The 17,862-nt window shown below is 41.3% G+C and overlaps 1 protein-coding gene across 1 annotated transcript in view; it reads right to left on the bottom strand.

Moving 5' to 3' along the window:
• LOC119503621 (tenascin-like) overlaps positions 1–13,638 on the bottom strand; it is a 46,359-nt gene extending 32,721 nt beyond the window's left edge. The window contains exons 1-6 of the mRNA XM_037795483.1: positions 13,556–13,638; positions 8,827–9,252; positions 7,619–7,676; positions 7,307–7,519; positions 2,280–3,331; positions 1,963–2,185 (exon numbers count right to left, since the gene is read on the bottom strand). Coding sequence (XP_037651411.1) covers positions 1,963–2,185; positions 2,280–3,331; positions 7,307–7,519; positions 7,619–7,676; positions 8,827–8,964 — 1,684 coding nt within the window. The 5' untranslated portion in view covers positions 8,965–9,252; positions 13,556–13,638. The remainder of the gene's footprint in view (positions 1–1,962; positions 2,186–2,279; positions 3,332–7,306; positions 7,520–7,618; positions 7,677–8,826; positions 9,253–13,555) is intronic.
• Between the last annotated feature and the right edge of the window lie 4,224 nt (positions 13,639–17,862).

Genomic DNA, 17,862 nt, shown 5'->3' with positions numbered 1-17,862 from the left:
TCAGCTCTCAGCCTGGCGGAGCCACACAGCTGATGTATGACTGCACACAGCGGAGGCACACTCCGTAATAAATCACCAGTCTCTCGTAAAATAAGTGCTGAAAAATTCACAGCTCAGTGGTTCACCAAGAGCCTGACGTCATGCTTCCCGTAACCAATTACCAACAGGCACTTTACATCATACGAGCTGAGGCATTTACTACCACATGCGTTCAGAAACTGGTGCAGAAGCTCCATAAAAGAAGGTGCAAGAAACTGCAAAGTTTTTCCTTTAACTGCTTTTATATAAAGATTCAAGATGTTGAAACTACAATAAATGATCAGCAGCAGCGCCGATTCTAGACTCTTTTTCTCTTCGTCTTAACGCTAGTGAATAAATGTTGGTATCACATGAAACTAGAAAACCTAAATAATGCTCCAAAGTTGGGCTAAATTTTGGCGAAGAAAAACTGTCACAGACATTTTCAAAGGGGTCCCTTGACCTCTGTCCTCCAGATATGTGAATGTAAATGGGTTCTATGGGTACCCACGAGTCTCCCCTTTACAGACATGCCCACTTTATGATCATCACATGCAGTTTGGGGCAAGTCATAGTCAAGTCAGCACACTGACACACTGACAGCTGTTGTTGCCTGTTGGGCTGCAGTTTGCCATGTTATGATTTGAGCATATTGTTTTATGCTAAATGCAGTACCTGTGAGGGTTTCTGGACAATATCTGTCATTGTTTTGTGTTGTTAATTGATTTCCAATAATAAATATATACATATATTTGCATAAAGCAGCATATTTGCCCGGTCCCATGTTGATAAGAGTATTAAATACTTGTCACATCGGGAGATTGGGTACATTTTGAACAGATACAAAATTTGCAATTAATTTGCGATTAATTGTGATTCAATATTGTAAACGATTGACAGCCCTAGTTCAAACATGTGTTCATATTTAAACTACCAACCTTGTCACCTCACCCTGCAAAAAGAAAAACATTGTGATTGAATTCAGGTATTTTTTGCACAAGTTCAAAATGTGCATAAAAGCAGGTTGATGGAAACGTACTGCTGCTGCCCTCTTATCTCCCTCCGTCTCACACGGGGCCTCAGACTGCAGGACTTCCCTCCCTTCGCTCCGATCAGCGGTCGGTTACATTTGGGAAAACACTTAACGCTCTCACACACACACACACGTGTCGGCCATTACGCAGCAGCAGCAGCAGTCTGAGGGGATCCTGCTGTTAATGAAACACTTCCCTCTCTGGAACCACTGCAGCTGGAAGCAGCACAGACACACACAAGCTAACGCGCTAACGTAGCCTCGACAACAACAACAAGGACGACGGCAAAGAACAACAACGAAAACAGCAACTAGACGTCACTCAAACAAGGATGCAGCGAATCAACAAAGTGAACGGAAACGTCCTCAATGATGAAAATAAAAACTTTACGAGTGCTCTGAGCAGAAACGATGAGATCATTGATGGAAAATAAGTTGTTGAATGAATCAAGACCAGTTCAAAGCAGAGTTAGCATGCAGCTTTAGCCGTGATGTCGAGCTCTGCTTTTCCTGCAAAGTGTTTCCATCCTTTACTGGATGTGTAGTGTTTAACACGCTGGATTTATCATGTGAGGGTGCAGGTCGGATCCATGCTGACCCTCCGACGTTTTCTAGACGAAACCAGAAAGCGGTTTGTTTTGGTTGACGGATACGGAACGGATATGACGTCACGTTACTCAGACTACAACAATAAAAGCGGTAACTTCCTTTTACTCAAATGAAGCAGATATATCGATTCTGGTATTAAAAAAATCGTAAAAAAAACCCCTAAAAAATACGGACTTGGTGTACAAAGACCTTTAGCATTTCAACATCAGAATTTACTGGCTGTGGTGGAAGAAGTACTCAGATCTTTTGCTAAAGTAAAATATAGCAATACCACAGTGTAGCCTCAGGTCTCCAGGACTCACCGGTATCACAGTTGGCTCCGGTCCTCCCCTCCTCACACTGGCTGCAGTCTGGTCCGGTGAACCCTCGCCGGCAGACGCACTTCCCTTTGACGCACCGCCCTTTGTTGTTGCAGTTTCCGGGACAGCGTTTGGCGGAGCAATCCGGCCCGGCAAAGCCCACCTCGCAAACGCACTTCCCGTTTGCGCACTTCCCGTGGTTGCTGCAGTTTTTGGGACAAGCTTTCTCAGAGCAGTCGTCTCCGGTGAATCCAGCGTTGCAGACGCACAGTCCGTTAACGCAGCGCCCCCTTTTTGTTGCAGTTTCCTGGGCAGGACGCCTCAGAGCAGTCGTCTCCGGTGAATCCAGCATCACAGACGCACCGTCCGTTCAAGCAGCGACCCTTGTTGTTGCAGTTTCCTGGACAGGACGCCTCAGAGCAGTCGTCTCCGGTGAATCCAGCATCACAGACGCACCGTCCGTTCAAGCAGCGACCCTTGTTGTTGCAGTTTCCTGGACAGGACGCCTCAGAGCAGTCGTCTCCGGTGAAGCCGCTGTCGCAGACGCACCGTCCGTTAACGCAGCGTCCCTTGTTGTTGCAGTTTCCTGGGCAGGACGCCTCAGAGCAGTCGTCTCCGGTGAAGCCGCTGTCGCAAACACATTTACCGTTCACACACCTGCCGCGGTCGCTGCAGTCATCCGGGCATGTTCTTTCAGAGCAATCCGGGCCGCCGAATCCGTCATCGCAAACGCACTCTCCATCAACGCAGCGCCCCTTGTTGTTGCAGTTTCCTGGACAGGAGTCCTCAGAGCAGTCTGCACCGGTGAAGCTGCTGTCGCACACACATTTACCGTTCACACACCTGCCGCGGTTGTTGCAGTTGTCAGGACAGGCCCTCTTTGAGCAATCCGGGCCGGTGAATCCAGGATTGCACGCACACTGTCCGTTAACGCAGCGGCCCTTGTTGTTGCAGTTACCTGGGCAGGATTTCTCAGAGCAGTCTGTGCCGGTAAAGCCAGGATTGCACACACACTGCCCGTTCACACAGCGCCCCCTGTTGTTGCAGTTACCAGGACAGGATTTGTCCGAGCAGCTGGGACCAGCGAAGCCACTGTCGCAGACGCACTTGCCGTTCACACACCTGCCGTGGTCGTTGCAGTTGTCGGGGCAGCCTCTCTGCGAGCAGTCGACGCCGGCGAAACCAGGGTCGCAAACGCACTGTCCGTTCACACACCGCCCGTTGTCGTTGCAGTTTCCGGGACAGTTGGACTCGCTGCAGTCCGGGCCGCTGAAACCGGGGAAGCAGACGCACTTTCCGTCCACGCAGCGCCCCTGATCGCTGCACTCGTTGGGACACTCGTCCGTCTTTGGTTTGATGGAGCAACCTGCACCTGAAGCAGAGAGACAGAGGACAGACGGGTTAAACAAGGGAGAGGACACAGAGACACTTCAACCATGTGGTCTTTCATGTAGGATGTTTCCATGCTAGCTATTCTTCGGCTAGCCTATAATCTTTTGTAATTGGACAACGCCCTGCTCTGTGGGTAAAGAAAGGCTTTAACCAAGCACGTATTGTGAAGTCAGATGTAGATGAAAGAGTTGCCAAAAATAAAAATGTGTCCTTATAGCCTCACTAGTAGCGGAGCTCGAACTGTACAGTTCATCCTGACAGAAGCTTTTGTTTGCTGCAGTTTAATAATGGAAGTTGATCTGAAACATGTCTTGAATTATTTAGAGCAGAGTCGTCGTCCCTCTCAGTATTTGGGGGGGTGGAGGTCTAATCCTCTCTAATTAGACTGTAACGCAGCGCTGCTTTGACTAATTACAGGAGGGTGGAGGAGGGAAGCTGCTCCGGACTGGGAGGAGATGGAGCCGGACTGAGATCACACTGGGCAGCGAGCGGAGGACACACACACACACACACACACACACACCCACGCACACACACACACACACACACACACACACATACACACACACACAGTTAGCTCATGCTTCGAGCTCTGCCAGTTTCTAATGGATCAGTCCTGAGGTCAGCTCCACTCCGACGGAGGAAGTGACTGATGGACTGAATCTAACATAAATCTGTCAAAGATGATTTAACTGACAGTCACAAGTACAAATACTCTAGTAAGTACAAAACGGAGGTAATGGTACTCCGACTTTGTACCTCAAACCCACTACGATTATTTAACGACTGTACTGAGTTGTTTTGCAAATGAATAGTTTACACTTTGTTATATCTAGGTAGGGTTCAAGACTCCAACATGACCCCAATCGGTGTCTTTAACGTCCAAAACCCCTTACATCGTAAGTCAGATTGACTTTAAATTTGACCCACATGTCCAGCTCAATGTGCTCTATAAAAAAACCTCAAGAACCTCTAAAGTCCACTTGACTAAATTTTCCACCATTTTTAATATATATATATATATATATATATTTTTTTTTAATCGCCTCCTTAATCTTTATGGACATTTATTCTCGATGGACATCAGAGATAATGATATCATCGGAAAGGGTACGTCACACTGAATCTAAAGATATCACAATAGAATCATGGAGTGAATGAATACAGAACTTCTACTTATAATAGAGTATTTTTACTACTTTTCTTTCTACTAAATGTATGCCGAATTATCTGTTAGCAGTTCCTGTTTGCAGTGAACCCATTAATCAACAGACATCTATCACTGGATTACTTTGAATCTGAAGAAAACTTAAAAATGTGATTATTCTCAGGCAGGTTCTACAGTTATACGAATACTCTTTTTTCTATGATTTCTAAGCAGATTTATAGACATTTATTCGTTAGTTTCATGGCAAACTATCCAATAATTGTCAACATTTATTTCACTCAAAACCTCCCGGTGGCGCCAGAGGAAAAATCAGAAGAAATCTTTAACATTCATTCTCTGGGGAACGTGAATGTCCGTACAAAATGTAATTTACAAATCCAACAACAGTTAAAATACATCAGTCTGGACCACAGGGGTGGACCGACCGAGCGTGGCTGTTTTTGTTCGCAGCTTTTGACCAACAACAATCCAGCTGTGACTACAGAGAAACAGGGATTTTTCAACAAACAAAGAACATTCAGTGCCGTGTTTATACAAGACATGTTGCTATAAACACATGCTGCGCAGCAAAGCAAGAACACAAAACCCAGATGTGTCATTTCAGAATGTAATCGGGCTAAAAATTCATAACAGTGAGAGTCTAGACTGTTCTGTTACGTTATCAGTACCAAAAGAATCATATTAGATCATGTGTTTGTATTTGTTGTCATGGTGAAGCACATGGCGAATAGTGATAGCATGACTGTGGTCAGATTGAAAAGCTGTGTGAGAATGATCATCATTTTTCATAGTTAGGATAACATTTAGGAATCAAATCTAGGTTCAACACCTCCGTTATTTATCTGGGGATAAGCACCTTGAGATGCACCATCTTGTTCTCAGAAGGGACCGTCTTATATTTATGATTTATTATGTCCTAATAACTTAATTTTACTGTGTGTCAAAACAAATCACAGACAACAACATGTTGATAAAAGACAAGTTTTAAGTGGTTTTAGGGTGGATCTCTGGCGTTTTGTCCCGTAAAAGACGTTACTGTAAATCACGTGACCCCCTGAGGGTTTAACTTCCTCTGGTCCAGACGATCATAACGGAGCTAAACATGTCCTCAAAACATCCAAACATATTTTCTCAATCAGCTTAAAAGGAACACACAATGTTCTGCTGTTTTGTTTATTTCACATCAGAGATTTTCATGTATTTGTGGTTTTGGAGATGGGCGGGGTTCAGTTACAAAAACATGACATCATCACCTAAATATGATGTTTTTGAGGTTGAAGGCCTTCACACACCGGAGGGGCAGGCGGCGTGACAAATATAAACAACACGAAAACGAAAATACTCGCCTGCGAATATTCAGCTCAGTTGCATGAAAGGGCTTATGAATGACACGATGATGTGCGAGGCAAAAGCGTGCAATAAGAACGGCGTTCTTGCTTTTGGCGTGTCATTTGTCGCCATGTAGTCTGTACTGACTGCAATGTAAACGCATCCGTGTGAATGCTACGCTCAGAGGTAGTGACGTAGAATTAGAAGAGAGGGAGACTGCTGATGCTGGGTGGATGGGTCCAACAAAAACAGGACTTTAGACCAGGAGGCCGCTGTTCGAGACCAATGTTTTGTTTTGTAAGTGACGTTAGTGACTATTTTCCGTACTTGTGTTACGCTGTTTCCATACGTATTTTAAGGCTAAAATGCCTTACTGTGAGATCGGGTTGGAATATTTTATGTCTAGGGCTTTTATTGTGTAAGGTAAGAATGGAAAGAGTGGATCTGGTCCGCGCTGCCTTTGTCAAGGTTTAAAGGAGTAATATACTGTATGTGTCCGCTATGTCCGTTCTGCACAACTTCATTGGTTGATGCCTTTATTCGCGGTGCAAAAGCTCAGAAAAATCCACCTTGTTCTGAATTTTTTTTTTTGATTTTTCGCCTTAATTCGCACATCACATTCTGTGATGTGCGAATTAATCGCACAACATAAAACCTGGTGTGTAAAAAGGCCTTTAAACTAGGGCTGTCAAAGTTAATGTGACAATAACGCGTTAACACAAATTTGTTTTAACGCCACTACTTTCTTTAGCACATTAACGCATCTTGCATTTCAACTGTCATGGCCATTTTCAAAGGGGTCTTGACCTCCGAAAAAAAAGTCTGAAATAAAAGTTTGAGAAATTTCCGAAATAAAAGTCAGAATTTTTTTTTTTTTTAAAAGTCCGAAAGAAAAGTCGGAAAAATGTTCTGAAGAAAAATCTGAAAAATGTTCTGAAGAAAAATCTGAAAAATGTCCGAAAGAAAGACAGAAGAAAAGTCTGATACTGGTGTCATATGAAATTAGAAAACCTAAAGAATCCATTGGTAGCAACCATGTCGTACTAGCTTGTGCGAAGGAGGTTAAATAACGCTCCAAAGTAAATTTTGGCGAGGAAACCTGTCACAGGCATTTTCAAAGGGGTCCCTTGACCTCTGACCTCCAGATATGTGAATCTTTACAGACATGCCCACTTTATGATAATCACATGCAATTTGGGGCAAGTCATAGTCAAGTCAGCACACTGACACACTGACAGCTGTTGTTGCCTGTTGGGCTGCAGTTTGTCATGCTATGATTGGAGCATATTGTTTTATGCTAAATGCAGTACCTTTGAGGGTTTGTTTTGTTTATTGATTTCTCTGCTCTGCAAAGCCGAGTGAAGCATTGTCACATTGTTCTCACGCTGCTTACAGACACTTTAACTGTTGTTGCTTATGTAAAGCTAGAGAGAAATATTAACAATGAGCTGGTTTTACCTTTGCTCTCCTTGGAGGTGCAGCAGCCTCCCTCAGCTCCTCCACATTTCTCCCTGAGAGACGACACCTCCCTCTCCAGCCTCTCCAGACGCTCCCGCAGGGCAGCGAAGTCCGCCTCACAACCGCAAGACCCGGAACCTGAGCCCGACGGAACCAGTTTGATCTTGTGGGTCAGGACCAGAGGAGAACCGGGGATCAGGTTGATTTCTCTACCTGAGAGATGAACAGGTTGGATTAAAAAACTGGGAGGAGATGGAAACTGAACTTTAGATGCTTAAATGAGTATGATTAATAAAATAAACAGGTTTTTACCTCCCTGGCTGACATCAGATGAATCCCCCTGAGTGAGGAAGCTCTCTGAGATCACCACCTGTAACAATGTCAAAGCTCAACTTTAGTATCTCTTTGTGTTATGTTTGCAGTATTGCTGCGTCCTAAAAGAGCAATTATTAAACGATGCATTGAGTTAGGAACAAGCGATGACCTCTGGTGCTGAGAAATGACGCCAATACTGAGGTGCCAAAAACTGCAGTTCCTCAAAGCCAAACTTTACTCGTTTTTCTTCAGTAACGCTGGTAACTTACCGGGGATCAGGCCTCCAGGTCGTCCCGGTAATGCTACATGAGTACTTTTACTTCTGGTACTTTAAATATATTTTGATTTTGACTTAAGCAATATTTTGAATGCAGGACTTTTACTTGTAACAGAGTATTTCTAATTACTAATTCTGACAGTTTTTCAATCCAACTTCTAAACCAAACGTTTCTGCAGAGTTTTCACATCTCACAAGTAAACGGTCAACGTTTGAATGCATTTCTATCAAGAATGCAGTCTTTACTAAACTACAGCAAAGACAGTTTGTCTTTTCTGGGATGATGTAGCTGATAAACAGAGGTGGAAGAAGTACTCTGAGCATCAAAATCTACTTAAAATGAGAGGATTTCTAAAGGGAGTCTGGCGCTCAGAAACACTACCACTTTTGTCCAGAGGGGCCGCTAAAATCAACACAAGATTTAAGTTCCTCGTAGTAGCTTTCAGTAAAAGTACATAAATACTACTACCAAAATATACTTTAAGTACCAAAAGTAAAAGAAACATTATGCAGATATTATTGTATTATAATTATTGATGCATTCATGAATTCATCACTTTAATGTTGCAGCTGTTAAAGGTGGAGCTCATTTTAATGATTTTGTTTACAATTTTTACTTGAGTAAAAGATCTGAATACTTCTTTTACTACTGCTCATTTGGGCGTAACTTCCAGATGATCAAAAATCGTACATTTTTGGCATTAAGTACACGAAACTTGTCTGAATGCATCATTATTTTTCTGTCTTTATTTGGGAGGATTTGAGGAGAATCAGGTTGAGATTAGTCTTCACTTCTTGAAGGAAATATTATCTCTTCAATTGGAGGATGTTTCTGTCAATGCAGCCAATAACCTGTCAGTCATTTCTACTCGTTTTGCCGACGGTCCAACTGTTCCTCACTAAATCACCAAACCGACAATCGACTCACCTTGACGGAGTCCTGCTTGGCATCCCTCGGCGTCCTCTGACCTCTGACCTGTAACTCGTGGGAGGTTGATGGAGTCAGGAGGGCCGGAGCAGCCAGGAGGAGGACGAGGAGGAGGGAGGAGGGGATGAAGGGAAACATCGCTGGGGTCGGACCAGGAAAAATCTTCCTCAGGTTGTTTAGGAAAATAAAAAAAGGAGAGGGAAAGAAGGGAAACTGCTCAGGAAATCTGGGCTGATTGAAGCTGTTTAGTTTGGTTGAGTTGAAGCTGATTGTTTCCAAAGATGAACAGATTAGCAGCACTCGAGCTGCAGGTGAAAGAGATCTCTGTCGGCTGCTGTCACTTCAATCACATCCCACAGAGGTGATGACATTCACCGCTCCTTTTGCCTCCCGTCTCTCCGCTGTTCTCCAGGTGATTTTCCTCCTCTGGAACGAAGACAGAAACACATTTAAAGACATCTTAAAGTTTCACGTTAGCTCAGCAGACTCCACTTTGGTCACAATTAGCAGATATGGGGCCATTAGCTGTTTACGGGCCTGTCGGTGCAGCGTGTCGGCCAATAAACCACAACGGAAAAACTAACTTGGTCTGAAAGGGTAATTTGTTATAATGCAGTCTTGGCGATGGATCAGACTAAAGGCTGGTTATTTAGACTACTTAATATATTTAGTATTTGAAGAGTATTTAATGAAATGGAATCTCATGTCTTATTGGTTTAGCTGTGTTAGGCCTTACTGATCCTGATTGATTTGGAAAATGAAGCTCAATATGAACGTGTTTATCTGTTCAAAATGTACCTTAAAGGGAGATTTGTCAAGTATTTTTTATACTCTAATCAACATGGGAGTGGGCAAATATGCTGCTTTATGCAAATGTATGTATATATTTATTATTGGAAATCTATTAAGAACACAAAACAATGACAGATATTGTACAGATTTATTTTAATAATTTTTTTTATCCTCTTTTCTTTCTTTTTTTCTCATTTTAACTTTCTTTTTTGTTCTTTATCCTTTTTGCATCGTCAGTGGGTGAAGGGACAATCATTTGCACTTGTGCTTCTGTACACCTGATATTACTTCCAATAAATTATTACGGGAAAAAATAAATAAATAAATAGGTCAATAACAACAAGACAAGCGTTGATCAGAGTTTCCAACAATGGTCAAAACTAATCTGTTACTGTTTGACATTTTTTAAATTGAATCTCTATTTTATGGTCAGACAGTATTTATGTAAATCCCCACAAAAGACCACGATATTATTAAACTACAGGAAAAAGATAAACATCTCCACACTTAGAGTTTCCCCCTGACATTTCCTCCTGCACACATTCAGTAGCTGAGCGAATCCACAAATATGAGTCAAACCCTAAATGATCCAACCACCGTGTTTCCCCAGAGAGGTTTAGAACCGAAGCTGGTTAATACTTCCGCTATTTGAGCTCAAATCCACTTTCTGCAGCAGCAAAACCAGCTGCTCAGACTTCCCAGTGCTGGACCCGAGTCCACAGCAACAGCATAACGTCATCCCGTCTGCAATTTGACTGCACAAATTAATAAATATCTGGGGCCAGTTATTATTATAAGGGAGCCAGCCTGTCAACATATTGCATATTGTTAACTGAGTTTCGTTTCCTGCTGTCTTCTCAGAAGTTCTGCCATTATTACGTCCTCCAAGGAGGTTTTCGGTTTGGTTTGTTGGTTTCTTTGTCTGTTTGTCAGCAGGATTACAGAAAAAACTACTTGACCGATTTTCATGAAACTTGGTGGAAGGGTGAAGCATGGACCAAAAAAGAATTTACCAAATAAAGTTGGACAAATCTATGAATATACCAAATAAAATTGGACAAATCTATGAATATACCACATAAAGTTGGACAAATCTATGAATATACCAAATAAAGTTGGACACAGTATGTCTCCTAGTACTCAGTTTGTGTACTGAAGGCCTATGCCTCCTTCAAACTGCTGCGTCTCATATGTGAACCTGACTCTGTTGCTAATTTAACTTGACCCGACACAAACAGGGTTCAGCATCTGCAGTTTAACGTCCATCTTTGTCTAGAACTCTCGTGAGCCGTCTCTATTGACTTCAATGGGAACAATTAGCTTGTAAATACCTGCCCGTTAAAGCTGCTGCAGCTGCTCCTGTCGGACGGACCCTCTGAGAAAACACAGGAGGGCAATAGAAAGTCCCTGAACGCACCGTAAAGACTCTCCAGCTTTACTTTCTCTCACTGCTGCTGGTTTTCATTCCTCCTGTTCACACCGAGCTTCAGAAGCCAAAATAAACTCCTTCAGAGCGGCTCGTTCAAAACACAAACTTCTGGTTGATGCTGAGATACGACTGAACAGGTGAGTAAACCTGGAGGCTTTCAGATGTGTCTGTAAAGGGGAGACTCGTGGGTACCCATTCACATATCTAGAGGTCAGAGGTCAAGGGACGGACATGACCGTTTTTCCTTGCCAAAATTTAAGTTTATTTAGCGACAAACTAGCATGACATTGTTTTGCGTTTACGCGTTAACTTTGACAGCCCTAATTTAAACATTTTCGTGAGTTTCCAGAGGCAGCGAGTCGCGCTGGACGCCCCTGATTTGCATAAAGTCGCCTACTTTATGCAAATGAGGAGCTGCCAACATGACACCCCGTCTCTAGAAACGCAATGCAGCGCTACCAGAATGCATTGCAAGGGCTGCTTACGTAGATAACTAGAATGGCACCCGGAGAGCGCAGACCTCCGCCAACGGAGATAGTCGGCTTATTATTAACACGTGTAACGTATCGGCGGATGCTTCTCTCATTTAGCAGCCTTGTTATGTCTGTATAACGTTACACTATGTTGTCTCTCGTCCCGTCATCTACCGCTTTTTTCTTTCTCCCGGACAGCAGCTCCACACACGTATGTAATACTTCTGCTATTTGAGCTCAAATCCACTTTCTGCAGCAGTAAAACCAGCTGTTCAGACTTCCCAGTGCTGGACCCGAGTCCACAACAACAGCATAACGCCATCCCGTCTGCACAAATTAATAAATATCTGGGGCCGGTTATTATCATAAGGGAGCCAGCCTGTCAACATGTTGCATATTGAGTTTTGTTTCCTGCTGTCTTCTCAGAAGCTCTGCCATTATTATGTCCTCCATCACGCACTTTTGGAGTAATCCTGCTAACAGACAAACAAACGCACAAACAAACAAACCAACGCCGGTGAAAACATAACCTCCTTCTGAGGCCTTTGGGAATGGGTTGTGTGGAAATGACAGATCTTGTGGACATGTACCATAAGAGTAAACTCAATAACCTGAGGAAGACAAGTGAAAAAAAGCCTCTGGTTAGTGGCTTTTTGGTCAGAATATTTTAGTTTTTATTGCAGGTTAATGGCGTGTTGTAATGCTTTGCCTGGCCATTGGTGATGTAATGATTGACAGCCGCCACACCGCCTTCGTTAACGAGCATCAGTGACGTACTCAGTCTGGACAGCCAGACGGGGGCTTTCACAGGACGAGGTCACACGGACAACATATGACAACATGAAATCATTTGGAAAAGAAACTCACAGAGTTTATGGTTTTCACATAAATTTGCATCGATTTTCATCTTGCAGCCACTGTAATTATCACCGCAGCACATTTAAACATAATGCATGCATTCATGCAGGAGCCTTAAGGTGAAGATGCAGTCAAAACATCCTCTTCTTAACATTTTATTCAGTTTTTTTATTCCTAAAACATCTGGAGAAAACAAGTCAGAATACGCCGACAGAGTGATTTCACCTGTTTCTAATACAAAGTCTCATGTTTTAGGACTTTACAGGCATCGTTCTGTTGATATTCCTGCAACAATCTGTCTCCTTTCTGTTTTAATTGATATTGATCTGGCTGAAATAAACTCATCCCACTTGCAGACTGTGGAATATACAAGATATATATATATATTGTTATTTATTTATTGTTTTGTTTTTCAAGGTACTTGTCATTTGTCAATTCCAGCAAGCAGGCAATAAAAATTTGGTTCCAGGTTCCTTCAACTATGCTCATAAAATATGTAAAAGTAAAAGCAAAATGATAATTAAGGCATAAAATAGAGCTGTTAAAACATATCTCTTAATATAAACACAACTAAATATAAAATAGTAAAGTTAATTTGTAATTTTTTAATTGATTTTGTTATGCTTTGTTTTCTGTCCATTCCTATGTATTGCATACATATTGTATATTGTGTATACTGTTTTGTGTACGGCCCTTTGCACCAAAAACAAAAACAAAAAACAATATTGCATGACACAAGAACATCCTTTTTGTGACTCATACTAAATACAAAATCACTTTCAGTCACAAAAAGTTGTACGAAAGTTTCTATTTTCCATCAGCTGTGGAGCTGAAAGTTGTTCATACTTTCTGTACCGTGCAAATAAAATATTGCACACTGTTGAATTATTCAGAATATTGAATATATGGTTGTATATTATCAGTTATCTATGATTTCCTAAAGTCCAAGACGACGTCTTCAGGTTCAAAGATATTCATAAAGACAAAGTCGTCACAACTAAAAAGGATTAATCAGTAACAAAATAGCTGAGATTTAGATATTTGCCTCATTGTTTCATCTGTAGTTGATTCATTTTGCTAATTGAATTCATGTCTCCTCGTGCACATTGATGCAATATTCATAATATCAATGAACTTATTTCCAAATTGATTGAAATCAATCAAAGCAGCATCTTACCTGCTGTGAGCTGAGGTGACTTTCCGTCTCTGTGAAACTCTCATTGAATGACCAGCAGGAGGACGAGAGGACGGACAGAAAGAGAGGAGGAAAAAAAAGAGAAAGAGAGAGGGGAGGAGAGCTGTAAAATTTTCTCATACTTGAAGAATTTTTCCTCCTCTCTCTCTCCTCCTCCTCCTCCTCTTGCTCTCTGATGTAATTCTATGTGCTTTACAGGTCCCTGTTGGGCGGACGATTTGAGATGGAAAACATCTGAATTTTTAGATGTTTTTAGGGGAACGTGGGGGCCTGAAGGTCTTTAATGTGTCTCTGTCCTCTACTGGACTCTCCGTGGCGTCAGAGACTCTTGTTGTTTGTTGCCTCGGTCACATTGTGATGCTGATAAACCTGCTCTCTATTGACTGTCATTGAAGCAGCTCCAGGATCTGACGTCACACAGACATTTGGCTGCCTTCTGTCTTGTTTTGTTCAGGGAGAGGATGTACAACCGTAACCCGGGACAGCGGTTCCCAACCTGGGGTCTGGGTCCCCCTTAGGGGGCGCCAGAGATCACAGGGGGTGCAGAAGGATTTGTCTGCACTGAGGTTGTCTATATTAGATTCACACATGTATAAACTATAGGGCTGCCAATCGAATAAAATATCTAATCACAATTAATCACGTTTGTCCATAGTTTATTGCAATTAATCAAATTTTTTATCTGTTCAAAATGTACCTTAAAGGGAGATTTTTTCCACTTTTTCACTGCTCTCCCACTGGTTGAAAACAAAGAGACGAAAGGGACAAAAAGAGGTTGGGAACCACTGATCTAGGATGCTCGAAATGTTGCTGTCAGAGCAGGTTTGGATGGTTTTTGATGAGTTGAACAATTGGAGAGGTCTGAATTGTTTTGTTTCCTTTATTGCATTTGGGGCAACTTACAATTTATCACTCTACTTTATTTCTGGTCCATTCTATTTGCCGTTGCCATCTTGGTTTTTGGGCTTCCCCATCCTGGTCAAGGCCTATGGAAAGGAGGCTGGGTCACGGGCAGACATGGGTTCGAGGTATAACGCATGCGCAGTGTAACTGAAGCTGCAGTCGTGCGTTGTGATTGGCTCAATTTCGGCGAGGGCAGACCTGATTTTACTGCGCATGTGTTATACCCCCTGATGACGTGTGACGTATCCTCCTTTCTATAGGCCTTGATCTTGGTTTTTGGCCGTCACCATCTTGGTTTTCGCCAGTCGCCATCTTGGTTTTTGGCTGTCACCATCTTGGTATTCGGCAGTCGCCTTCTTGGCTTTTGGCCGTCACCATCTTGGTTTTCGACCATCAGCATCTTGGTTTCTCGTCGTCATCTTTTGCAACCAGAAGTGCCATGAGAGGGTTGAGCTGAGTACACCCGAACGCTATAAGACCAAAATGTAATAAATAAACTTTGATGAAGTGAAAACACACTGTGAAAGGGTTAAAGCTGTAAGACGAAAACACGGACAACTCCCAGACCGGACAGCGCCGTGGTAGCGACCTGTCAATCACAAGGTAGCCCCGCCCTAAAGCATCCTTGCTTTATGGTCTATCTGACTCTAAATGGGACCATCATTATTTACTAAATGAACATCAACATCGAACGGCGACGTAGATATCCCTACAACCCAGGTTGATGTCTTCAAACAGCTCGTTTGATCCGACCAACAGTCCAAAGATTATCAATCACCATCACATAAGACCTCACTGATGCTGGGACTTTGGGAATGGTTGACATAACAATTTATTTATTTAATAAAAATAGTTGTTGATTAATTTTCTGTCAAAAGACTAATCGATAGTTTAGCATATACCACAATATCTGCAGGGAGTTTATCAGATGTTCATTAAGTTTGGAGGATGAAGATAAAATGTTTGACTTGTGTTGGTTTTGGGCTGAAGCCAATCAAGTTTATTAACCTTCAACTTTACAACCTGACTGTGAACTCAGACTGACCTGCTGACACCTGAAACTCTTCCTGTGAATCATTGAAAAGAACTTATTTTTCTACTTTACATGAAGACATTTTGCTCAGAAATGTTCCTTCAAACTGCTCTTAAGAGCTAATCATTATTATTATTATATTGGTTAAACAGTTTCATCTCTGTAGACTTCAGTGTGAGATACAGACTTCGTGGTTTCAGGCTCACTAATCGGGGTCGGAGGTCAATCAACTTTACTATCAGGTTTACTACCCGGGTCCTAAATCCTGACGGTAGCTGGCACGCCACGCTGCATACTTCACTCACTGTTTCCTTTCACTCTCTGAGCACCATTATATCCTCCGTTTACACCTGGCTGCTTTAAAAAACATGCATAATGGAGTGGATTTAGTGAAATTCGTGAAATAGAAAAAAATGTGCACATACATATATTTCAAATATTCCCTTGTATTCATATTGTGTGAAGCATCTCAGCAAAAAAAATTAAATTAATAAATAATAAAATATTAATAAAATGTTTATCTGTTTCAGTGTCAGCACAGATGTGGAGAGGAGGTTTTTATTAATGTATATCTTGAATTTGGTATAATTATTATTAGTAGTAGCAGAGCAGATACAAATGAATATCCAACAAATGCTGACACAAAAAATTATAAATAAAATACAGATGTTGTCACAGATGCCAGGCATGCTGCATATTTTATTTTCATACATTTAAGATACTTAAAATATTAAAAAAATGTTCATTAGCGAGTTCTTTAAAATCTAAAATCTCAGATAAAATCAGAATTAACAAGTTGTTATAGAGAAATTATATTCTATTAAAATCATTGTCCTTAAAAAAAAAATCAAAATGTCACCTCTTTCTGAGAAATATTCAGATTTTGCTCAACATGAAGGTTTTTAAAAAAATGTGCAAATAAACTCAAATAGAAAAACAAACGTTCAACAGATCTTATTTTATGTAAAACACAAACATTTAATTTAAAATCAAAGTGTTTACTTAGAAACTAATTGCAAAGATATATTTCAATCAGAATATTGACATAAGTGTGAAAATGTCATAGCACTATTATCAAATTGTAACACTGATGCACTTTGTACATATTTAAAAAATATCTTTATATTTATTATTAATTAATCATTTACAACGCATAACTCTGCACTTTCTTTCATGCGTTGCATCGCTATTTGTGATTTGCAACTCCCTTTTCCCCTAATATGTATATATATTATAGTTTATTTTATTAAAGTATCTTTTAATTCATTTTCTCATCCCACAAGGGATTACAAGACACCGCTATTTTACAACAAATACATCTTCTGGCAGTGGTGGAATATAACTAAGTACATTTTAAGAACAATTTTAACATCACTTTTTCCATTTTCTGCCACTTTATACTTCTACTCCACTACACCGCAGAGGGAAATATTATACTTTTTACTCCACTACATTTATTTGACACTTAAAGTTACATTTTTAAATATAAAAGCATGATGATGTTATACGATATGATGCAGGAATATACTACCAATCTACCCAGTTGTACACAAAGTATTTAAAATTGGTTCCACATTGACGAACTGCAACATTAAAATGCTCTTACATGTATTCATTAGTGATAAAAACAGAATAATATTCTGTAATAATAAAGCACTTTGAAAGGATCCATTATGCATGATGAGTACTTTTTGAGAATGAGAACCTTTCACCTCTCCGTGTGAAGTCTCTCAGCAGCTTTGACGTTGAGATATCTGTCTATCTTTGGGGAGGATATTCACAGCTAATCATCTTAACTACTAACTTTAACTACGGAGCTCTGAAGCCTTTCAGTCCGACCCCGTAGACTCATCAACTGGGACCTTCATGGTCTCTCAGGGAGCCCTGAGATGCCTCAGAAACCAGGACCACATGCACGATGAAGCGAAGGCTAATTGCACCAGATGCCTTTAGAGCCGAGCCAAGTGGAGTCCGTGGGGAGCGTGAAGCAGAAACTAACGAGAGCATGGACACTGTAAAGATGGAAAATGATAATTGAAGTGGACACCTACGTCTTGATTGTTCTGTCAATGACTCGCTGACGGATGTAGACTGTGTGTGTTTGACCAGGAAACAGCCAATGTGGGTCATTTATTTATTTATTTCCTCTGTGGTTTCAGTCAGTTTATGACCCACAAATGACAGAAGTGTGAGACCACAAACCGCTCTGGTTTCACTCAGGCTTCCAGCTAAGTGTGGAATCCAGATAATAAATCAGTAGTTAATGGTACAGTGTATAATGTAATTTATGTCAATATGAAAAGTATATAATAACTGGGCAAAATACAGGGAATTACATGCAAAGATATAGATA

This window comes from Sebastes umbrosus, chromosome 15 (assembly GCF_015220745.1).
Source record: "Sebastes umbrosus isolate fSebUmb1 chromosome 15, fSebUmb1.pri, whole genome shotgun sequence".
Lineage (NCBI taxonomy): Eukaryota > Metazoa > Chordata > Actinopteri > Perciformes > Sebastidae > Sebastes > Sebastes umbrosus.
Note: the sequence above shows the minus strand (reverse complement) of the source record. Positions and strands in the feature narration are given on the sequence as shown.